Source organism: Gopherus evgoodei, chromosome 1 (assembly GCF_007399415.2).
Source record: "Gopherus evgoodei ecotype Sinaloan lineage chromosome 1, rGopEvg1_v1.p, whole genome shotgun sequence".
NCBI classification, from domain to species: Eukaryota; Metazoa; Chordata; order Testudines; family Testudinidae; genus Gopherus; species Gopherus evgoodei.
Genome location: NC_044322.1, coordinates 125,065,476 through 125,091,091, shown reverse-complemented (window position 1 = coordinate 125,091,091; position 25,616 = coordinate 125,065,476). Strand labels below are relative to the sequence as shown.

Here is a 25,616-nt window from a genome sequence, read left to right as displayed (position 1 = left end):
GTTTGGGAGATCTGGATTTAATTCCTTGGTATGCCATAGATATTCTATAAGTCTGTCTGCGCTGCAATTGGAGATGTGATTACAGAACAGGTCAGCATTCCCTTGCTGGTGTTAATCTAGCTAGCCTGGCTCAAAAATAGCAGTGAAGACACAGCAGCATGGACAGTAGGCTAGGAACATGAACAAGACGTGGGGCTCCAGGCAGGCTAATACAGTGCAGGCTGCTGCATCCTCCCACTACTTTTAGCTGCAGTAGTTTGAACAAAGCTAGCAGGAGAATGCCAATCTATTCTGTAATCGCACCTCCAATTGCAGTGTAGACAGACCCTGCATGGCCTTGGGTAACTCACTTAATCTCCCTTCTTCAGTTCTCATCACTAAAATGGGGGATAATAGCATGCTATTTCTCCCACTTTTTTTGTCTTGTCTAGTTAAATTATGAACTTTTTACGGCAGGGATTGCTTATTACTATGCATGTATGCAATGCCCATTGGGGCCCCAATTTTAGCTGGGACCTGTTGGTGCATTTGTAATATAAATAGTAATAGTAATAATACTGAGCTGGCACTTTAGTGAATGAAGATGTTACTACATCGATGATAGAGCTTCTCCTCTCCCATCAACATAGTTAAGCCTTTTCTGAGAGAGGTGGTTGCTATGTTGTTAGGAGAAACTCATCTGCCAACATAGCACTGCCTACACCAGGAGTTAGGGCCGTATTACTATATCTCTCAGGGGGTGTGGATTTTTCATTACATTAGTTATACCAATGTAAGTTTGTAGTGTAGACCTGGCTTTAGAATAGTTAAGCGCTAGAACAGTTATGAAGGGGAGGATGTGGAACAGGTTAGACAAATACCAGAGATGTTCTAGGTATGCTTGGTCCTGGAACAAGCTGGACTAGGTGATCTCTTGAGGTCCCTTCCAGCTTGACATTTCTGATTCTATAACTGTTCTATAATGTATGATTCTATAATGAATAAGGAGTCTGACTTCCCTTCTCTGAGCAGTAACATGCTGCAGCAGAACAAATCAAATAGCCACACCCATGGAGTTCCTTTATACAAAACAAACACATACCCAAACTTCCCCTACCTGGGGCTTTCCATTCCTAGTGCTGAAGCTAGCATAACTTCCTCCCAGAAGGTTTTACTTCAAAGTCCTTTTTTAAATGGAAAAATCCAGTCCATGAAAACAAAGAAATCAAAGAAACAATGGGAAGCTTGCCCCTTCTTCTGGAAGATTCTCCTCAGCCTGTCTAGGTTGCTCCAAGCCTCTTTCTGGTGGAAGAAGGCAGAATTTATATGGCCCTTTTTTAAGCATACCTACCTTAACCCAGGACTTCCATGGGCTGCTAGGAAACCGTATTTCTCAGCAATCTCTCATCACTGAGGCAAGAGAGTGTTCTAGCCACTTTACTCTGGGTATTCTAGTCTTAGGACTCCAATAGAGTTGGGTTTCTCTCCAAAATGACATACAGCCACTCCAAGGTGTCATCGTCCCTCTCAGGAGTTGTGTTCTAGTCCACAAGAATCAGTGACTTTGTTGCTATGCTGTAACCTGGACTATGTAACCTGTACTAGCATAGCTGACTTGCTGTAATCTGTACTAGCCTAGCTGACCCGCCTGGAGAAAAAGCTTAGATACTGTGGGAGGGGTGGTTGAAAATTTGGGGAAGGAGGGTGATGCATAATTTCCAAGAAATAGGTTTGTGTAGTATCTTGCCCTTCTCTAGCACATACCCTCTCCAGGAAGTAGTACAACGGTAAACCACAGAAAGGGTAAACAAATATGTTTTGAAGTTACATTGGATTCTTTCTAGAGACCCAGTATGTAACTTGGGAAACATGCCCAGGTTCCCCAAAGCTCTGCTGAATGGAATGGAGAAATGGAAGAAACAGGTGCCTGTCAGTGCCCTCTGCATCTGTCCCAGCTCTATCTGACTGGACTCAACCTGGGTTTTACAGTCCAAACCAATTCCCATTAAATCAATGGCAAAACTCCCACTGATTCAATTTGGAGAAGAATTGGACTCTGTGAACCTGATCAAACTCTGCTTTAAGCCATTGGGAGTCTTTCCATTGGCTTTACTGGGAACTGGGTTGGGCTGTAAAACCCCACGTATTCTTTCTCACTCCTCTCCCTCAAGCTCACTCCATGACTGTTTAGAGAAATTCATTCTTGTAGGCCTCTGGGATTAGTGTGGAGTAAATGGAGCAAGGGAGTACCCACATCTGAGTTGTTGCACAACTAGTGATGCACAGGAGAAAAAACATTCCTGATTTAGATTTCTAAATTGCTACCTTGTGAAAAATGAAGTTATTTTTGGAGTGGGAAATGTATTCATATGTGGTTATTTATTACTTTAATGTATTTTTTTTTCCATAATCACAGCATCTGATTGCATTGTGTGTATTAAATTACATGGCACAGAGCAGACAGCATAAACAGCACCACTCCTTGTATTGCCCCAGTCAGGAGAAAAATGTGCCCAGTGATGAGCCATAGTCTGGTGATTGGCCAGAAAGATCTCTCTGGTCCCTCAACCTATGATGCTACCTGGGGAAGCTAATTCCCCAGTCATGGACCCTCCATCCAAAGGGTTCTTCCCTCAGTCTCCAAGAATTCAAGTCTAGGAGTAAGAGGTTGACTCAGCAATCACAGTAATGCATGCAGGAAAATACTCTCTTAGCGGATGTCTATCCTGCAGCCATGGAGTGTGACTGCATTTAATGCTGACACGCCCGAGAGAGATTAGTCTAGCTCACTTGGGCACCAAAACAGTGAAGCTGCAGCAGCAAGTGCTTCAGTATGGGTCTTAAAATTACTGGGTAATAACTGAGGTGGCCAGTCTGCACTGAACTGCACGCTGTCATGGTGTCATAACTTCAGTACTCCAGCTAGCTACATTTGTATGAGCTGCAGACACATCTTCTGATTGCAGTATAGACCTACCCTTAGGTAGTCAGGTCTGAGACAATGTAGATCAAGTCCAACTTCATAGCTACTGGGAACGGAGAAGCCATGAAGCATGCAGAGCACCAGTGAATAATACTTAGCTCTTAATTTTTCATTCATAGACCTTTAAACACTTTACGAAAGGGGCCAGAATCATTATTTTCTTTTTACAGATGGGGAAACTGATGCACGGAGAGATGAAATAATTTGCCTGAGGTCACCCAAGAAGCCGATATCCAGCTCTTCTGAGTCTCACCCCAGTTCCCTATCGACTAGGTCACACTGTAATAGGAGCTCACCCACCCAATTCACCAGGAAGGTGGATTTCTGCATTCCTCACTAGTAGCAGCTTCTGAGTTGTTTTTAAGGGTAGACCCGACCTGAACAAGTTGCAGCAGTTCTAGTATTGTAGCCACCTAGCTGAATTCACACTAGGGATTTACTAAATGCCATCAATCTAATGGCTGCCAGGAACTTCCTGTCTATAGAAGGCTGTCAATGTATTCATTGCAGCTTAGTAGTAAATGTGTTTATTTTTTAAAAAATCAGAATTAATATTTCCCCCCAAAATTTTGAAAATTAAGTTGAGGATCCAAATTCAACATGTTGTTGAGATAGACACAGAGAACATTTTCTCCTAAAAGCAGATGCTGTGTCAGTTTCTGTAAACACTTCAAATCTGGGGTGTAGTGGAAAGGTTAAGTTAGGCTCTAATTTAGATTCTACGCATATAGCAGTACAGTGAGTAATTAGTATCCACTTCCTCTCCTATCTTTCCCACACTGCTCTCTTTAAAGCTCAACTAGCTGTCCCACAGCAGTAAAACATTTCATTTTCAACTGTTTGGACCATTATAATGTGATTTTCACACCAATAAAACTTTAAGGATGTGATTTTCTCATCTTACTCTGCTGATGTAAATATAAGCAAAACAAAGAAAGACACCCCTTCTCCCACAAATGTACCTTAGGAGAAGAAACAGATCCAGGAGAAAATGGAATGTCAGAAACGTGACACCAGTTTCTCTTTCTTCTACCAGAAGTGATGTGAAATGGAACTTTGCAGTGCTTAGGGTATGTCTACACTACAAGCGCTACAGCGGCAGAGCTGCAGTACTGCAGCTACGTTACTGTAGTGTAGACAACTTGCTACAGTGACAGAAAGGGGTTTTCTATCACTGTAATAAATCCATCCCCTTGAAAGGAGATGTCTATACTGGACCTTCGGTTGCCTTAATTACATGTCTTAAGGTGTGACTTTTCACACCCCTGAGCAACATAGCTCAGTCGACCTAAATTTAGTTCTAAATAATTAGTTATACAAGTTCTGAATCAGAAAGGTACTTATGTGCCACTTGACATGCACAAGTAGTTCCACTGAAGTACCTTGCTGAACTGGATACATATTTCTGTTCAAAATGATGATATATTAAGGATAGAAGACAGATAGAACAATGCTGAATTACTATGGCTCTTGAGTTGCTGGAAACATTGTCAGTTTGTGACTCCCAGTCAAATACATCTACTATCTCCAGTAAACATAAGTTTCATTTCCTTTTTCACTTATCTGAAAATATTGTAAGGAAAAGAAACCCCCGTGAGAGAAAATTGTTTGAAACGGCTATCTGGGTGTTCAGCAATGATAACATTGAGTGGTTGCAGAGCAGAAGACAGAAAGGAAAGTAATATTAATACACAGCTTTTAATTCAATGTACAATTAATGTACATTTTTCTTGGTCCGGCTTCCAGGCTGGGGGGTGGGGTTGTCTGTGGGGATGCATGTGATTTGGACCTAGAAGCAGTCAGTCTGCACCCAGATAGCTTAGAGTAAAGTTAGTTGTGCCTTGCTATTTGAAGGAGCGGTTTGCTTTGTCTCTCTCTGTTTTTGCATTCTTGTGTGCTATCATCTAAGAAATAAAGTAGTGTTAAGTTGCAACCTTCCAGCAAGAGTATTTAATGTTTTATCAACCTTCTCCATCTGTGTGCTGTGAACATAACATGTTTAAATCCTACAAAATGGTTCATTTTTCTAATAAATGAAAGACACTCATAAGAAAATTTTGCCGTGCGTCTAATAGATAAAGCACTGAACCAGGCTTAAATTTGCATTATTAGTACTTGATCTATGATTATGGGCCATGTTTTCAGTTAAACACATGCAGCTCAATTGATCTAAATGGGGCTGCACAGGTATAATAAATTTACTCTTATGAGTCTATTCTACTGAATATAACTGTTAAAAGATGCATACTGGAGAGAAATTACTTTTGAGTGTTTGGATCCATGCATCCTGCTCAAGTCCATGGCCAGCACTGAAAAAAAATTCTTTAGTGAAGCAATTAGAATCACCATGACATGAGAAAAAGACCTCAATGTCAACCTCAGCCCCACACATTTAATTGTATTCTGTGTGTGTGGCCATAGATACATTTAGCTCAGGGTACTTTTTTTTTTTTTTGAAACTATGGTAAAGTATTGAATCATATACATTACAATACTGGGTGTTTGCCATTGTAGGACCCATCAGCACAAAAAACTAAGTATTGTTCTTTTAAAAGTAAATCTGAAATACAGACAAAGAAGCAGTTGATTTAAGTGACTTGCTCAGCATTACACAGGGAATCTGTGGCAGAGGCAGGGATAGAATCCAGCTCTCTAGGGCAGCATTCAACTGCCTTAACCCCGAGACCATCCTTTCCATTTCTGCCTCATGCACTGCACACCTTCCAATGTCTTCAGCAAATGAAGCAGGGGTACTACATTCAACAGCTTCCTTCTCTGCACAATCCATATTCATCCTCAGAGGAGTTGCGGTAGATGTACTGAATGAGGCAGGGATTCTTTGGAAAAATACAATGTGATCATGTAATTAAAGATGGTGTCATAAGGAATGTGCAGAAGGGGGTGAATCAAGAATACCTGGGCAACCTTAATTCTGGCATTTCCTAACTTTTCAGTACTTGACTTTGCAACCTTAACATTCTGTAAGGTAGATTTTAAATATAATTTCCTACATTTTCAAAAACTAAAAAGAAAAAAAAACCTCAAAAATTTCCACATGTGGACCTGTATAGACCTCTGACATGGTTCCTCAGCAGGGTTGAGATCTTTTGCTTCATAGCACAGTTCTCTACCACTGTAGCTAATGAAGTAACTAACAGCAAGAGAAGGTTGTATTTGTGCATGTGGCCCTGCCACTAGAGGGGGATGGAGACACATATTTTGCCAGTAGTTTTCACAGCTATTTACTAGACAACACAGAAATGTTGAGACCAGGTGAAAATTTCCTTCCCCTCCTTGTTCCTATTTCCCCCTAGTCACTGGCTCCTGTCATCTTAAGCTGCACTTTGTTCATATCTTCATTCTTGTATTTTCAGCACTCATTTACTCCTGCCCCTATGCCCACTCCCAGCTCCTGCTCCGAACCTTGCTCCTCCACATGCTTCTATTTCCCCTTTCCCACTCTGCATCTCAATCCCATTACTTACCCCTCTGCATTTGAGTCGGACACTTTCCTCCTTTGCCTGCATGCTGGGCTCTGGCAGAAGGAGCATTGAAAACACTCAGGGCAGGCAGGCTCCCTGATCTCATTTCTGGCACCTGGCACCACAGTTGCTCCCTAGCAGCCAGTAGCTGCAATAGCAGAGAAAGTCCTGCTTGGCCCTTGCAGCACTGTGAGTCTTCGGAGAATTTAGCTGCCAAACTCTGACAAGTCTCCATTGAGCATGTGTAAAATGAGATTTTGCAGAGGCTTATAATTTACCAAATTTGGGAAGCTTTTCACAGAAGTGGCAAAAGGCACATTCCTGATATCAGGCCTACCTCTCCCCCATAGTCAAATTTTAAATCCCTACTCCAATACATGGAGGTGTAGAGATTGTCATGAAACAGATGTAAGCACTTTTTAAACATGGGAAAAGCAATGTATTTTTCCTTAATCTGATAGTCAGATACGTCTGAACCATTTTAGCTGAACCTTTCTTCCAATATACCAGACACTCAGGATGGAAAATATCAGCTTGAACAGTTTAAATTTGACAAAGTTATAAACAACTACCTACCCAGCCTATAACCAGGCCCCTGGAGAGGAAGTCCTGAACAATCACCAATCAAAGGTCAGTATTCTCACACAATTTAATTACAATTTTAAAAATACTTTAAAAAATATAATTTACAGAATAAACAAGACGAAAGCTGGACGATTCCAGGAACTAAGTTAAGTAGATCTGATATCAGAAGTGAAATTGGTAGCAAAAGTCAAGTTCCTTTTGTCAAGAGGAGGCTGGTCATTCTTTCCCCTTCAGTTAGGGCTGGAGCTCTTTTGCTGATCTGTTTCCTTTTTATTTGTTGCATACAGCAAGACGCATGAGGCTGTAGTAAGTTCTGTACAATCTTTCCTAGAATCAGAACTTTTATTTTTGAAATTACAGTAGGTGTTGATTCATTTAATTTCATTTAAGTCCTGGAAGTTTCTTTAAAGACAAGAGCTGATAGCAAGATACAGAGTGGTTTGAAAACTTTCTCTTCCAATGAAGTCAAGGGAAGAGATGGTAACAACTGACTGTTGGCATTTCAAAGAAGATGAAACTCAAAGCAGTCTGAAGACTTAAGATAAAGTTCTGGTATGTATCCACACCGCCAAGTCTTTAGGGATTTGTTTTTTAATTTGATCCCATAGAAAATGTCCAGCCACAATGTCAAGTATAACTTTGAAAATACACATGACTAAGAGTTGCTATTTTAAATCGTAGGAGTCCACACCTTAAAAATGTAACGTTATCTATGTTGGTTATTTAATTGTTCCTAAATATTTCAGAACATTACATAGCATAATATAATATCACTGCAAATAAAGTTAGAAAAACCTTTGTCCTCAACCTTAAATACAGTGCAAGTGCTAGTCATGATCTAATTATGCAGCTGTTTTAGTGCCTACACAATTTAGATTGCTTTGAGATTTGCATTAAAAGAAGCAATAAAATCTCCATATTTCAGCTTTTTAGGATTGAATTTAGTTTCCAAATCTGGCACTAGAAATGTCCAGGTTATTTCTGTAGTGAAATGCTCACTTCTTCAGAGAAAATATTTAAAAATGCTGCTTTTTAAAATGTTATCCTCTTTTCCTAATTTCTGTGTGTCCTCTAGCAAAATAATCAGAGTTCCCACCCACAGTAAACTGTCTCTCTATTACACCCTCACATACACATAGTTTAAGAGAATATCTTATATATAGGTCTCTTGAGTAATTGCTTTAAACCATACAAAGTTTAGCTGTCAGAACTCCTGAGATCTGTTACTTTCATATTCCGACACAGACTTCCTGCTTCCTTAACTCACCAGATGTGCTCTGCACAAATCCTGCAAATCTCAGGGCTGAGGCAATGGTTCAGCCCTTGGCAGCCCTGAGGATCGGCAGGTGTTAAACATGAGTGGCATACAGTGGCTTGCCCCTCCCCACTACCACCACCACTTGGACTAAATATAGCTCAATCAGACCTGAGAATTGGGACTGTTATTTCTTTTACAACAAAGTCCAGAATGACATTTTGTATTCATGGTTTATATCTTTTTAAGAAACCACTTAAAATGTTTAAAAGTTTTTTTTTCACAGCTTGAAAATAACAGTAACATCCTAACTCTCTTTTCAGCCTCAAACAGAACTGAAGTATTTTAGTTTCAAATTCAATTGAAGTGCAAAGTATTTGTAAGGGCACATGCTACAATTACCCCTTCGATCATGCTTCTGCTTAGCCTTACCTGGTATGAGATGATTTCTGTTAGCCTGGCAAATGGAGAACCAGCAATAACTGGTAAGTTTTGTGACATTTAAAGTGATACATTTAAAATGATACAAAGAAGATGAAACTCAAAACAGCCTGATAAAGTTCTGGTATGTAGCCACACTCCCAAATCTTTAGGGATTAGTTTTGAATTTGATCCCATGCAGGTAGTGAGAGGCTGCAATCACTGCCATCTGCAGTTTTGTCTTGAGAAGAGGGGACTCTCATACATTAATTCCTCCGGTTGTCAATACATAGCCTCACAACATGACCTCTCTAGGATTGGGGTATCTTATGGAGGTGCTGGGGCCAAATCCCAAGTGATAGGCAGGCTCCCAGGCTGGAAAATGTCCTGCCACAATGTTAAGTATAACTTTGAAAATATACGTGACTAAGAGTTGCTCTTTTATATCGTATGAGCCCACATCTTAAAAATGTAACGTTATCTATGTTGGTTATTTAATTGTTCCTAAATATTTCAGAACATTACATAGCATAATATAACTTCACTGCAAGTAGGGTTAGAAAAACCTTTGTCCTCAACCTTAAATACAGTGCAAGTGCTAGTCATGTTCTAATTATGCAGATGTTGGTAGTGACGCCACAATTTAGATTGCTTTAAGATTTGCATTTAAAATAGTAATAAAATCTCCATGTTTCACCTCTTTAAGATTGAATTTAGTTTCCAAATCTGGCACTAGAAATGTCCAGGTTATTTCTGTAGTGAAATGCTCACCTTTTCAGAGAAAACATTTAAAAATGCTGTGGTTGGATAGGAAAGGAGCACTGAAAGTGGCAGGGATCCTATGGGAAAAATAATATGTGATCATACAGTTAAAGATTGTATCACAATGCATACGCACAATGGGTGTTAATATAGGCAACCTCAATTCTGCCATTTCCTAATTTCCCTTATGGGTCCTGGGATAGAATAGGGCCCCTGTCCTCTTGCATGGGTTGTGGAGGATTGCAAAGGAGAATAGAAATTGAGAGAACTTGCAGCCAGAGGGAGCAAGGGATAGGCCAGAGAATCGCACCATCACTGGTAAAAGGCAAGTCAACGTGACTGGGGACTCCTTACTGAGAAGAATAGACCGGCCTCTAAACAGAGCTGATCCACAGAACAGAAGGATGTGCTGTCTGGCAGGTGCTAAGATACGGCATATGGACCTGAAGAGGATCCTAATGGGAGCGGGAAAGAATCCACTAACTGTCCTTCATCTGGGAACAAATGATATGGTTAGATTCTCACTGGAATGTATCAAGGGAGACTATGCCAGGCTGGGGAAGATGAGAAAATCGAGGCTCAGGTGATCTTCAGCGGGATTCTCATTGTTCCTAGAGAAGGGCAACAAAGGTGTGACAAGATGTCTTTGGGATGTGTGGCCACTGGGAGCATTCATAGACAGAAGACTGTTCTCTCAGGATGGACTTCACCTGAGTAGGGAGGGAAATAGACTTCTAGGATGGAGGCTGGCACAACTGATTAAGAGAGCTTTAAACTAGGAATTGGGGTAAGATGGTTGGGAGATGTCCAGGTAATCTCCATGCCAGATTTTAACATTGAGAGGGAAGGAAATGAAGTAAGAAAGGATACAGCCATGGGTAGGAGAATGGACATAAGGAGGAAGGGTAGTGTAGATACCAGTCTAATATTAGACTGGTATATTAGTGGTAGAATTTCTGGGCCTCATCGGGTAAAGAATGTGAGCAAAGCCAAACAGCAAAACTTAAGATGTTTGCACACCAATGTGAGGAGGTTAGGTAACAAAATGGAGGAACTAGAGCTACTGGTGCAGGAAGTGAAATCAGATATTATAGGTATAACAGAAATATGATGGAATAGTAGTCATGACTGGATTACAGGTATTGAAGGGTATGTGCTGTTTAGGAAAGACAGAAATAAAGGCAAAGGTGGTGGAGTAGCATTGTATTTCAATGATGAGGTAGACTGTAAAGAAATAAGAAGGGATGGAATGGATAAGACAGAGTCTGTCTGAGCAAAAATCACATTGGGGAAGAAAGCTACTAGAGCCTCCCCTGGGATAGTGCTTGGGGTGTGCTATAGACCACCAGAATCTGATCTGGATATGGATAGAAACCTTGTTAATGTTTTTAATGAAGTAAATACTAATGGGAATTGTGTGTTCATGGGAGAGTTTTACTTCCCAGATATAGACTGGAGGACATGTGCTAGTAATAATAATAGGGATCAGATTTTCCTGGATGTGATAGCTGATGGATTGCTTCACCAAGCAATTGCTGAACCAACAAGAGGGGATGCCATTTTAGATTTGGTTTTGGTGAGTAGTGAGGATTTCATAGAAGAAATGGTTGTAGGAGACTACCTTGGTTCGAGCGATTATGAGCTAAGTCAGTTTAAACTAAATGGAAGGATAAACAAAAATAGATCTGTGACTAGGTTTTTTATTTCAAAAGGACTAACTTTAAAGAATTAAGGAAATTAGTTAGGAAAGTGGATTGGACTGAAGACTTTGTGGATCTAAAGGCGGCAGGGGCCTGGAATTACTTCAAGTCAAAGTTGCAGAAACTATCAGAAGCCTGCATCCCAAGATGTAGGAAAAAATTCATAGGCAGGAATTGCAGACCAAAATGGAAGAGCAAGCATCTCAGAGAGGTGATTAAGAAAAAGCAGAAAGCCTGCAAAGAGTGAAAGATAGGTGTGATCAGCAAGAAAAGCTACCTTAGTGAGGTCAGAACATGTAGAGATAAAGAGAGAATGGCCAAAAGCCATGTAGAGTTGGACCTTGCAAAGGGAATTAAAACTAATAGTAAAAGGTTCTATAGCCATATAAATAAGAAGAAAACAAAGAAAGAAGAAGTAGGACTGCTAAACACTGAGGCTGGAGTGGAGGTTAAGGATAATCTAGGCATGGCCCAATATCTAAACAAATATTTGCCTCAGTCTTTAATGAGGCGGTTAGGGATAATGGTAGGATGACAAACAGGAATGAGGATATGGAGGTAGATATTACTACATCCGAGGTAGAAGCCAAACTCAAACATCTTAATGGGCCCAAATAATCTTCATCCAAGAATATTAAAGGAACTGGCACATGAAATTGCAAGCCCATTAGCAAGAATTTTTAATGAATAAAGTTTAATAAACTCAGGGGTTGTATCATATGACTGGAGAATTGCTAACATAGTTCCCATTTTTAAGAAAGGAAAAAAAGTGATCCAGCTAACTACAGGCCTGTTAGTTTGACATCTGTAGTATGCAAGGTCTTGGGAAAAAATTTGAAGGAGAAAGTAGTTAAGGACATTGAGGTAATTGGGACAAAATACAACATGGTTTTACAAAAGGTAAATCTTGCCAAACCAACCTGATCTCCTTCTTTGAGAAGGTAACAGATTTTTTAGACAAAGGAAATGCAATGGATCTAATTTACCTCATTTCACTAAGGCATTTGATATGGTTCCACATGGGGAATTATTAGCTAAATTGGAAAAAATGGGGATCAATATGAAAATTGAAAAGTGGATAAGAAACTGGTTAAAGGGGAGACTACAATGGGTTGTACTGAAAGGTGAACTGTCAGGCCGAAGGGAGGTTACTAGTGGAGTTCCTCAGGGATCAGTTTTGGGACCAATTTTATTTAATCTTTTTATTACTGACCTTGGCACAAAAAGTGGGAATGTGCTAATAAAGTTTGCGGATGACACAAAGCTGGGAGGTTCTGCCAATACAGAGAAGGACTGGGATATCATACAGGAAGATCTGGATGACCTTGTAAACTGGAGTAATAGTAATAGGATTAAATTTAATAGTGAAAAGTGCAAGGTCACGCATTTAGGGATTAATAACAAGAATTTTTGTTTAAGATGGTGATGCATCAGTTGGAAGTAACATAGGAGAAGAAGGACCTTGGAGTATTGGTTGATCACAGAATGACTGTGAGTCGCCAGTGTGATATGGCTGTGAAAAAAGATAATGTGGTCTTGGGATGCATCAGGCGAGGTATTTCCAGTAGAGATAAGGAGGCGTTAGTAGCATTATACAAGGCACTGGTGAGATCTCATCTGGAATTCCGTGTGCAGTTCTGGTCTCCCATGTTTAAGAAGGATGAATTCAAACTGGAACAGGTACAGAGAAGGGCTACTAGGATGTTCCGAGGAATGGAAAACCTGTCTTATGAAAGGAGAGTCAAAAAGCTTGGCTTATTTAGCCTAATCAAAAGAAGGCTGAGGGGAGATATGATTACTCTTTATAAATATATCAGAGGAATAAATACCAGGGAGGGAGAAGAATTATTTAAGCTCAGTACCAATGTGGACACAAGAACAAATAGGTATAAACTGGCCATCAGGAAGTTTAAAATTGAAATTAGACGAAGGTTTCTAACCATCAGAGGAGTGAAGTTCTTGAACATCCTTCCAAGGGGAGCAGTAGGGGCAAAAGACATATCTGGCTTCAAGACTAACCTTGATAAGTTTATGGAGGGTATAGTATGATGAGAAAGCCTAATTTTTGCAATTAATTGATCTTTGATCATTAGCGGTAAATATGCCCAGTGGCCTGTAATGGTATGTTAGATGGGGTGTGATCTGAGTTACTACAGAGAATTCTTTCCTGGGTGTCTGGCTGGTGAGTCTTGTCCACATGCTCAAGGTTCAGCTGATCGCCATATTTAGGGTTGGGAAGGAATTTTCCTCCAGGACAGATTGGCAGAGGTTCTGGGAGAGTTTCGCCTTCCCCTGCAATGTGGGGCATGGGTCAGTAGCTGGAGGATTCTCTGCACCTTGAAGTCTTTAAATCATGATTTGAGGACTTCAGTAGCTCAGACGTAGGTTAGGGGTTTGATACAGGAGTGGGTGGGTGAGATTCTGTGGCCTGCGCTGTGCAGGAGGTCAGATTAGATGATCATAATGGTCCCTTGTGACCTTAAAGTCTATGATTCTATGTCCTGCAACTAAAAGGGGGCTGTCTGGAGAGGAATAGGCTCTGCCAGGTTAGAAATTTGCCCAAGACACACCATATGATGAGCAAGTCAACAATGTCCATACAGATTGATCGCAGCCCAGGTTAAACCATCTCCCACCAGAGTGGACACAACAAGTATACTACTGGCGTAAACCCAACAAAGAGGATCCATGGAAGAGATATCACCATAGCCATGCAAAATACACCTGGCACCTCCTAGGAATTTCTGAGGTCAGATGGAAGAACTTTGGAGAGATACTAACAGAAGAAGGCCATGTGCTCTATTACAGTGGAGAGGACAAACATGTCAACAATGTAGGATTTGTTGTGCATAAAGCTATCAAGAATTCAGTATTAGGATGCCACTCGATGTCCAGCAGGCTTATTTCCATCTGTCTAAAGGCAGTACTGTTTAATATCACAGTGATACAAGTCTACAACCCTACAACAGACTATGATAATGAGCAAATTGAAGATTTTTACAATGAGCTCCAGGAGACCATCGATAAGGTACACAAGAAAGATATCCTGATTGTACAGGGATACTGAAATGCTAAAGTGGGTACTGACACACAGGCAGATTGGTGAGATTATTATGGCCCTTTTTGTAATGCAGTAACCAAAGAGAGAGGATTGAGACTTTTGGAGTTTGCCAGCTATAACAATCTGGGTCTTGCAAACATTTTAGGAGCACATAAAGCAGCCAAATGATCAATGTGGCATGCACCTAATAGTCTATATCACAGCCAGATGGACTACATCATGGTGCAAAACCAATATCATTCTGGGATTAACAGAAGGAAAGCAGGGAGCTTCCCCAGTGCTGATATTGGAAGTGATCACAACTTTGTGCTGCTAAATTTTTGGCTCTTGCTAAGGAAAATCATCAGACCAAAGTTCACCAGAACCAAGTTTGACTTAGAAAGACTCAGAGACCAAAACATTCCAGAGTCATTCCAATCAATGATCAGCAGAAAATTTGCACCACTGCTTGCTCTAGAGGAAGATGTAGAAACAATGACCAACAATTTCAACGCTGTAATGAATGAGGCAGCAATGGACATTCTTGGGAAACATTGTAAGAAGACAAAACCATGGGTCACAAATTAAATACTACAAATGTGTGACATTAGAAGAGAATTTAAGAGAGACAAGAACAGCACTGCGGGAGTTGATCAATACACTGAGGGAGTTAATTGGCAGAAAGATCAAGAAAGGAATGAAGGTGGCCAAGGAGATATGTATTGTAAAACAATGCTCTAAAATTGAAAAGTGTATCAATAATAAAAATAGCAAACGAGCCTTCCAGATTGTAAAAGATCTGAAGAAGGAAAGATGGACCAAAACTAATGCAATTCAAGACAAAGAAGGGAACAGTCTTACAGAAGAAAGGGACATCATCAATAAGTCGACAAATTACTGCTCTTATCTATTCAACCACCAGAGAAATGGAGATCCTAGTGTTTTAGACAGCCCAGATTCAACGAAGGAGGATAACTTTCCAATACTATGTGAAGAAGTGGAGACAGCTGTGAAATCACTCAGGAACAGAAAGGCTACAGGTATTACCAACATCTCAGCCGAACTGATGAAATTCGGAGGAGAAATAGTAATAGATGTACTCACCAAGATCTGAACAAGACATGGCAGACCAGTGAGTGGCCCTCCACATGCATACAGTCACTAATCATCACTCTGCCAGAGAAAGACAACCTGCAATTGTGTCAGAATTACCGAACTATATGCTTAATTAGCCATCCCAGCAAAGTGATGTTCAAAGTCATATTAAACAGATTGAAGCCACAAGCAGAGAGTATCATCGCTGAAGAACAGGCTGGCTTTCGTGCTGGAAGAAGTACCAAAGAACAGATTTTCATCCTTCATGTCTTGTGTGAGAAGTACTTACAACACCAGCAGGACATCTATCACATCTTTGTTGACTTCAAGAAGGCGTTTGACAGAGTATGGCACAAAGCTTTCTGGGCAACCATGAAGTACAATATTGGTTGTAAGTTTATTCTTGCCATTAAACAACTATAGGCCAAGGCCAGCAGTGTCAGTGGCATAATAGGAGACTGATTTCGCACCACATTTGGAATCTGGTAGGGCTGCCTTCTTTTGCCCACAGCATTCAACATCTACTTGGAGCACATAATGACTGATGCCCTAGGAGATCACATATGCACAGTCAGAATTGGGGGGTGATCAATCTCAAATCTTTGGTTTGCTGGTGACATTGACGGCCTGGCAGGCAGCAAAGATGAACTTGCCAGCTCGTGAAATGATTGGATGAAACCTCTGCAAAATATGGCATGGAAATCAGTGCAGAGAAAACCAAGCTGATGACAAACAAATGTGATGGGATCAGCTCACATATCACTGTCAGTGGACAAGAGCTGGAGACAGTGACGCGGTTCAACTTTATGGAGGCAATCATCACTGATGAAGGATCCAAGACAGAAATTCTGGCAAGAACTGTGCAAACAACAGCAGCAGTGGCAAAGCTAAAGCCAATTTGGAGGAATAAGAACATCTCCCTGGAATCCAAACTGAAACTGCTGCATGCGTTGGTCATCTCTATTTTTCTGTATGTGTGTGAGATATGGACTCTTACGTCAGAACTTGACTGGAAAATACAGGAAGTAGAGATGAAATACTTCCGTAAAATCCTGGGCTTCTCCTACTTCAGCCATGTCGCTAATGAAGAGGTCTGCAACATCATCATCCAGTGCGCTGGCTGGATCATACAAAGTCCTCCTGATGACTGTGAAAAAGCATAAGCTGAAGTGGTTTGGCCATGTAATAAGATCATCTGGCCTATCCAAGATCATCCTCCAAGGGACAGTACAGGATAAGAGAAGAAGAGGTAGACAGAAGAAGAGATGGACTGACAACTAAAAGAATGGACAGGAATGGACTTCGCAGAGACTCAAGCACTGACACACAAGCATCAGGGGTGGAGACAATTGGTTGATTGCTCATCAGTGATGGTGCCCCAACAACCAATGTGGTTATGGGAATGACGATGATGATGATGATGAATTTTGGACTGCTTTTCCTTGTATCCTTAATAATGGTCTCTTAGTGTAGGTTTTTGTCTGTCATTAACATTGATGGGGCTTATAACATTACCTATTACTAAAATTGCCCCCGGTACATCCAGTTCCAATTTCCTCTACCAACAGCTCCAAGAGCTAGTGTTCTTGCTCAGGAATCCCAGTCACCCCTCAACCTTAACTTCCAGTCCCAGTTTTCCTCTCCCCACCATGAGCCTTTATTCTGAATCTGCTGCCCCCTTACAAGATCCTTGTCCAAATCTATTCTGCCCTGCCACCTCCCACCCATAGGTTTGACTCTTATACGGGGCATAGCCCTGGGTGAGCCTGAGTGGCTGCAGCCCACACACTTAGCATCCAGGCCCTCCCAAATTGGGGCCGTAATCCTCTGAATTTACAGGCTGGGACTCCTGACCCTGGCTCAGTGTCTTTCAGCCTGGCCGCATCTCCATTTTGCTGGCACTGTGCACTGCTGCCCTGGTCTCTGGCCCCAGCATTAGCCCCACAGGGGTTGCGCCTCATGGGGGTAGGTCTAGGTGGGGCTATCATTGAGCATTGGAGGCAGAGACCAGGGCAGTAGGGCATGGCACAGGCAGGAGGGGCACAATGCTGGGCTGACAGACACTGACACTGCTTTGGGAGGGGTGGCCAGAGCTCAAGCCCCAGTGATACCTCCATCTATCCCATGGGTGCTCCCCACAACCTGTCTGCCCCGGGTGCCTGCTGAGCAGTAAATGGGGGTGGGGAAAAGTTGGCCCCCATCCTTCCCTCCTACCTCAAGCCATTCCCCTGGGCACCTGCAATCCCCAATCCTTCCTGACTCACCCCTCACCAAGGCCTCCATCCTTCCTGTTCCCCTCCCCATCATTGCCCGCCCACCCGAAAGCTGGGCCCACCCAGTTTTCCTGTCCTAGCTATGCCACTGCTCTCATCCCATCTGAATTTGAATCAGGCAGCTTCCTCCTCCAGGCTGCTTGGGCCCAGCAGATGGGACATTGAGAGCACAGGAGAGACAAGCTCTCTGCTCTCAGTTTTAGTGCCCAGACCTTGCACAGCCTGTAGTAGTCTGGAGTGGCAATTGCACAGGGCTGGAGCTTGCTCAGTGTGGAAAGAATCTTTGGGGCCTTTGTCATGATATTCTATCCCCAATCTGAACCTTAGAGTTCAAAAGTTGGGGTACCAGCATGAATTTCTCTAAGCTCAATTACCAGCTTAGTACTTGTAGCGCTGCCACCAACCAGGAATTCCAGTGCCTGGTACACTCTGGTCCCCCCAAAACCTTGCCCGGGGACCCCCAAGACCCAGACCCTCTGGATCTTAACACAAGGAAAGTAAACCCTTTCCCTCACCGTTGCCTCTCCCAGGCTTCCCCTCCCTGGGTTACCCTGGAAGATTACTGTGATTCAAACTCCTTGAATCTCAAAACAGAGAAATCAGGTTTGTTTCCCCCCCATTCTCTCCCCCTCCCAGGCGTTCCCTCCCTTCTCTCTCCCTGTCTCTCATCAATTTCCTGGTAAGTACAGACTCAATTCCCTTGAGCCTCAACAAGGGGGAAAAAATCAAACAGGTCTTAAAAAGCAAAACTTTTAATAAAAAGAAAGAAAAAAAAGTAAAAGTTGTCTCTGTAATTTAGATGGTAAAAGTAACAGGGTCTTTCAGCTTATAGACACTAGAGAGAAGCCTCCCCCCAGCAAAATACAATTTAAAATACTCCCAGCAAACCGCAATTTAAAATACTTCCAGCAAAATACACATTTGCAAATATAGAAAACAATCAAAAGACTATAACCGCCTTTCTACTTAATATTCACTATTCTGAATATATAAGAGACTGTAGCAGGGAGATTGGCTAGAAACCTGGTTGCACGTCTAGTCCCTTTCAGGACCCAGAGAGAACAAAGCAAAACCCAAAAAACAGAAACAAAGGCTTCCCTCCACCGAGATTTGAAAGTATCTTGTTTCCTGATTGGTCCTCTGGTCAGGTGTTTTTGGTTCCCTGTTTGTTAACCCTTTACAGGTAAAAGAGATATTAACCCTTAACTATCTGTTTATGACAGCCTTTAACTGCTAAAATCTAAGAACTCTCAGCTGAACCTGTGCAAACTGCAGTTTTTCAAAAGGCTTATAAATTGGCCAAATTTGGGTAGATTTTCATGAGGACAGCATAAGGAATATCTGACACAAAGGCCATCCCGCCTGCCAAATGTCAAGTCCCTGCTTCAAAGCATTGGCGCTCTATAGTATTTCAAATAAAAGGTCTCAATACTTTTTTAAGCAGGTCAAACAATGAAATCTTTGCTAGCCTTGTTCTCAGAAATGGCACAACACTTCAGCTTTAGGCAAACATTGGACGTGAAAAGTTTTAACACAAACAGTTAAAGTCTGGTAAAGTTAGAAGCTACTGAAAACAGGGTCTTAGAATAAGAAGTGTTGGGCAACCTCAAGAATGGGCTGTACCATCAGCCCCACCTATAATATAATAATTATCATTCATCTTACTATATTTACAGCTTCTATTATGGCACCCAGTGATCTGCACATTGTTAAGCATGACTTTGGAGTTATTCTGTCCTGGAACAGTAACATTACGGAAGAAATTAAGACATATTATGTGAAGTATGTTTTGATTTATAAGTTCGATACAGCTAAGGAAATAACAGTAAGTCGCAACACACTTTACACACAGTTTTGGTAAAATACGATAATGCCTTATTTAATGTCTGGTAATTTGCAGAGCTTTCCTTTAATAATAATAATAATAATAATAATTGGCTATTGCATAGAACTCATCATTATAATGCAGTTCTATGTTTTCTTCTTCCAGGAAAGACTTCAAGAAAAGGAAAAGATGATAAGACTTGGGTTACACTCTGGTTTCCATGCTAAAGTTAAAACACAGCTTCTTTCAAAAGAATCAGAAGACATTATAAAGGAGAGTAACTGGACTGAATTTACTTACAAGGCACCACCAGGTCAGCTAGTTTTCTGCATAGCATTAGGATATTAAAAGTATCCTATAAAAAAGTTAGAAATGCACCAGTTCTGAAGTCCTGACTAATAGCTCTTTCTTGTGCTGGCTATTTTTTGGTATGCATTTTTGTAAAACACTAAGGAAGGATAATGATAGATGTCTATAAAATCGTGACTGGTGTAAATAAGGAAGTGTTATTCACCCCTTCACATATCATGAGAACCAGCAGTCACCCAATTCAATGAATAGGCAGCAGGTTTAAAACAAACAAAGGAAGCACTTCTTCACACGACGCACAGTCAGCCTGTGGAATTCGTTGCCAGGGATGTTGTGAAGGCCAAAAATATAACGGGGTTAATAAAAAAAAAATTAGATACGTTCATAGAGGACAGGTCCATAAATGGCTAATAGCCAAGATAGTCAGGGACACAACCCCATGCTATAGGCATAATGGGAGAGATGGGTGGAAGCATGCTACAGTTACAAAATTACCACCTCTATTCTATTGACTCAGACACAGAAGCACCCCACAATCCTATTGGACTTCCCTAGCAACTGAATGGATTATGAAAGTCCCATAGCACATGGTTCCTGGGAAATCCCAGGAGGGCTCCTTAAGCTACTGGAATAGGAATTATTGAATGTTTATGCAAATGTCTCAAAAGGGACCTCTGGCAATAGGAATAGAAATGTTCTCAATGCCCTATAAGGCAAAGGCAGGCACATCCTTTAACTCAATTCTAGAAACTTGGATCCCTCTCTCCCTCTCTGTCTCTCTCCTGGATTTGTACTGGCACCAATCACTTCAAGAATCAATGTAAAACAAGCAACATGCTAATATCCTTCTCTTTTCTTTCTTTATTTTTTGGTTGCAGTATATATCCAAAATTTCTCATGCGTCATATATAACATTTCCAATTTAAATTGTACCTGGGACATTAAAACAGAAGCTCCTGAGGATGCTCAGTATTTTCTTTCCTACAGGTAAGGATCCTGTTAAAACAAGCACAAAATATTATTAAAAAATCATCTGAATTTTACATTACTTCTATTTGCTACCTACAGGCACAGTAGAGAAGAGTTTCAATGCCAACTATATTTCACAAATGCAAAGAACAAAAACATTGGATGTCACATGAAAGAAGTATATTTTAATCACGCTAATAAAATCAGATTTAATATAACTGTAAAGGAACTAAGCAACAGTTCAGAAAACCATTCCTATTACAAAAAATTTACACCTCAAAGACTAGGTAGGTGTTTTCATTATTGTCTAGCATTGTGAAATGTTCAATTGCTTGTGATTTCCTACAGGGGAGAGAGGGGAAAAAGCATGACTCACTACATTCAAAGGGGTATATTCTGCTTTTATAATGCATTGACATTTGTAGGAGTTTGACATAAAGATCAAAAATCAAAGAATCTCTTATATAAATCACTTTTTAATTAAGGCTGTTTGAAAAATGGTAACGATTGTTTTGTAAAAAAAATGCAGTTGTTTCAAAATCATTTCTGTCCTGCACAATTTGAAAAATAATGATTTTTAGTTTAGAACATTTTATGAACATTTTCATAGAACATTTTTTGTTTTTGAAGTTTTCATTTCTCCTAATTTCTTCCCCTATCCCTGCATTCCCCCTATTTTAATTCTCTTTATTTCTTTTCTCCCCTTTTTGCAACCACAAAAGGGGAAATAAAAACAAAAACTAAAAACCAAATCCATAAAATTTTCATGTTGGGGTTAAAATAAAAAAGGAAGATTTTAAACTATACTTATTGGCAATATTCATTTTTTTAAAATGAATTTTCATTGAAACCTTTTGATGCAAAATGTTTTAGTTGAAGAGTTTCAGTGAGTGCTATTTGTAACTCTGTTGATAATTATGGCTGATCCAATAAGTTTTTTATTAATTTACTTCAATGAATTAAACCTGAAGAAGAGGAGGAAAAGCTTCTCATAAAAGGTCTGGGTAGTTTCCTGATTGGTTCTAGTTCACATCTCAGTTACAATAAATACGTAGCCACCTTTTACATTATGAACCTAAAGGGTTGTATTCAAACATCAGTTACACTGCCATAAATCTGGAATAACTCTAGATGATCTGATGGTCCCTCTAGAGGCCTTTAACTCTGAGAATTTATGAACTCAATTGATAACCGAGCAACAGAATTATTGGTACAGGCATTCCAGATTTACACCACTATAATTTATTTCAGAAGATGGCCCACCATGTTTACACTCATCTACACTCTGACCCAGATTCTGAATTTATTTACACAGATTTACATCACCGGGATTTACTGGCTTCACCTCAGATTTATACTGTAACTGAGATCATTATGTGGACCTTTGAACTTATTTCTGGTGTGAATTCTTTGTTCAGACCGTAGGAAAACTTGTGCAGAAATACATTTTAGTTTAGCTTTAAGCTACACTAGACTACTGTGATTACCTAACCAAAAGGTGAACAGCGTACTTTGACTGAAACTGCCAAACAGAAGCTGCAGTCTGCCAGTATACTGCATTCCATTCACATGCCTGCTTGCTGAAAGAACATGAAATATTCTGTTTTTGTTTATTGTCAGAGAAACTGAACCCTCCAATCAATGTGTCTATATCACTTGAAAACAGAAGTATTAAAATTAACTGGAAACCACCACCTACTATTGGTTCAGCAAAAAAAAAATGCTTTACATACCAAGTGAAAATTACAGATCTAGAGGTAATATATGGTAATCTTTCTTAACCAATATAACCTCAGCTCTATACCAACTTATTCCCTGCTCAGTTAAACAGAATCAAGTCTTGGCTGAACTTCTGAGAAATCCCAAGCCCTGCAGCAAATGACCTAGCATTTACCATTCTTTCTTCTCAGTGGAGCTGGTCAAAAAGTGAAAACCTATTTTCATGAAGATGTAGAAAGTTTTCTTCATTTTGAAAGGAACCAGGTTTTCATTTGTTTTGTTTGCTGAAAGCACTATAAAATAATTACTGATATTTTTCATTTACTCAGCAGCAGATTTTTTGGTAAAAGAAAAATCTTGTTAACCATCTCAATATTTTCAATTTTAAAAATATAGGCATTCATTAATTGTGAAAAATGAAAAAAAAATCTACAACACTGACAAATTTCCATGAGAAATGTTGATTGAAAAGACCAGTTTGACTCTGAATCTTTGTGCAGTCTCTCTCTTTTGTGCAGACTCTACTTCTGAGTCATTGCTGATAAAAACTTCCTTAGCAAATACTGGGGTGTTAGAGAGGCTGTCTTTGAGATGAGGTATTAAAATGAAGACTCACTTGTCATTTAAGAGCTTGTTATATGTTTTGCAAGAGGATGAGTATGTCCTGGTCAAATTAAAGATTTGCTATTTTACTATACTCCTTTCCCAAATTTCTTTTACAGTTTCAGTATTTCTGAAACTGATGAATAGAAGTAACTGATCTCCATAGGCCTTGGCATAGGCATTTTGAGTGCTTGAGTGTATGGGGGTGTTATATGCATGCAAATGTTGTCATCATTGCAATATTTAGTTGAAATTGTGAAAGAGCACATATCCTAAGCTCTAGGCCTTATGCATATCTTCCCTTAAGAATGCTTGCTAAATGTGTTTTTTGTAGTTCTTGCTACAGTTTTAAATTCATATACATATAGATAAGCAGGGGCCGCTCTAGGCACCAGCAAAGGAAGCAGCTGCTTGGGGCAGCCCATTTTCAGGGGCAGCAGCCAGCAGGGATCCAGCCTGGAAGCTGAGAACCAACAGGGGGCCCTGTGAGCTGTAGTTCCTTGGTTAGCTCCCTGCCTATAGAGCCAGAACTGGAGCAGGGAAAGAACTATATTTACCGGCATTCCCTTGGCTGCTATCAACAGGAAAGGGAGAGGGAGGTAGTATGGTAGCTGAAACTTCAAGCTGCAGCTTGCTGTGAATGGAGAGCTCACCACTAAAGCGGGATGGCACTGTGAATGGGGAAGAAGTGTGCCCAAGGAGTAGAAGGCTTTGGCCCAGATATCGCCTTCAGAAGACATCCCCAGACTGGATTTGGGATACTGGTGTGACTTCACCTTGCAGCCCCCAAAGAAGGAATTGGGTAGACTAAATGAACAGTGCCGCTCTCTATCTGAAGCCTAGCAAGGGAGGTATGTGGATCCCACTAGAATTTAAAATGAAAAGTAAGGGAGGGGAGGTCTGGACCTGGGCAGCTTTAGATACAGTACCAGGCACATAGGAGGATTTCCACTTCTGAGCCATGGAAGCAGAAATTGACTTTTCCTTTCCAGATTTAGCTAATATTCAGAAAGGGAATCTAGAACCTGCCTTCCAGATTTGAACACTCTCAAAATTCAGGAGTGCTCAAGGTCAGTTTGGGTAGCTGTTACCTCATTCTCCCAAATCAAATATACTGATCCACTGTAACTTGCTGTAGAAAAAGTAGGATAAAATTGAGCAAGAAATGCTTCCCAGTGATTTTTAGGACTGGAATTTCAATATAAAAGGCACCTCAACTTTTCCTCATTTATGGAGGACAGTCTTATAATATGCATTCAGATATCCTCCAATCACACAAGCTGAAAATTGTTCAATTTTACTGCAATTCTGTAACCATATGGGATCCAATCCTGTCTGTGTTCTGTGCACATCCAAAATTCCCGCTGAATGACCCGCCCTGGGAGCAAGTTACCAATGACCCAGGGCTGGGGCAGAAGGAGGGTGCAGGTGGTGGCGGGGAGAGCCTGGGGCTGGGACAGCAGAGGGTGCGGGTGGAGGAGGCAGAGCCCAGGACTGGGGTGGCAAGGGGTGTGTGGGTGAGGGGCACTGGTCAGAGGGGAGGGAGAATCCCAGAGCTGGGGTGGCACGGGATGTGTTGTGGGGGAGAGCCCAGGGCTGGGACAGCAGCGGGGTGCAGGGCAGGGGAGGCCTAGAACTAGGGCGGCAGACGGTGCGGGGGGGGGGAGAGCCCAGGGCTGGCGGCAAAAGACCTATAGCTGGCCCTGTAGATAAGCTTTGAAACAAAAGACACTGGAAGCTAAAAACAGAGAAAGGCCTCCACAATTAATGCTTGCAAAGCTAAGTGTAGACAGAACACCAGGTGCACAGGAAGCAAGTTGTGGGAATTCTGAATTTTGTCTGTGCTCAGAACAGAGAGAGTGCCCTTCACTGAGCTACTGGTGAGCTGGGTCCAATCGAAGCTAAAACCTAGGACTACAATAACATTGGAAAACTCTGGACAATAGACTGGAGTATTTTTGAACTCCAAGAAGGAACCATCCCTACTCAGAAAAGCACTTAAAGATGTGTTTAGGTGCTTTCTTGAACCAGGGCCTTAAAGCACAATGTTGCATTTTAACAGGAAATTAGTTGAACATAAAAATTTCAGCATGAATTTAATTAAGACTTGCCACCTTTCCATCAGATATTTTTCTCCCTTCAAAATAAAAAGGTATTGGAAAGATAAACTAAATATGTAGTTCACTCTCAAAATATAGATTTACAAAGATTCTGCAAAGTCCTGCAAAGATTTACCAGTGCACTTAATGTTACACACATTGAACTCAGTGGCAGTATTCACCTGCATAAAATATATATGTAGGTCTTTACAGGACTGAGATTATAACCTGTGAATTTCAAATGCCATAATATGTACGTGATGGCAAAAATCCTACAATAAAACATCCAGTCTTGTTTTTTTATGAACGTTGTGAAGATCTGAAAAAAACTTCACTGTATAGCTCAAGCATCTAAATTAGTTTTACTAATGAATACAGTGTAATATTAAAATTTTGTAATATTTACTTTAGACAGAGACCTCATCTGCCTTAGTGTTTTTTAAAGCACCTGACTCTATAAAATGTAAGCAGCTGAACTGAAAAGTTATGTTCAATTTATATGGACAGCTAAATTGTAA

The 25,616-nt window shown here is 40.7% G+C and overlaps 1 protein-coding gene across 2 annotated transcripts in view; it reads left to right on the top strand.

The window, feature by feature from the left end:
* The first annotated feature begins 7,162 nt into the window (after nucleotides 1–7,162).
* LOC115655807 (interleukin-5 receptor subunit alpha-like) overlaps nucleotides 7,163–25,616 on the top strand; it is a 29,994-nt gene continuing 11,540 nt past the window's right edge. For both annotated transcript variants that reach the window (XM_030571701.1, XM_030571692.1), the window contains exons 1-7: nucleotides 7,163–7,581; nucleotides 8,608–8,769; nucleotides 19,251–19,399; nucleotides 19,565–19,712; nucleotides 20,587–20,695; nucleotides 20,777–20,964; nucleotides 22,298–22,434. In XM_030571701.1, the coding sequence (XP_030427561.1) occupies nucleotides 8,697–8,769; nucleotides 19,251–19,399; nucleotides 19,565–19,712; nucleotides 20,587–20,695; nucleotides 20,777–20,964; nucleotides 22,298–22,434 (804 nt within the window). In that variant the 5' untranslated portion in view covers nucleotides 7,163–7,581; nucleotides 8,608–8,696. The remainder of the gene's footprint in view (nucleotides 7,582–8,607; nucleotides 8,770–19,250; nucleotides 19,400–19,564; nucleotides 19,713–20,586; nucleotides 20,696–20,776; nucleotides 20,965–22,297; nucleotides 22,435–25,616) is intronic.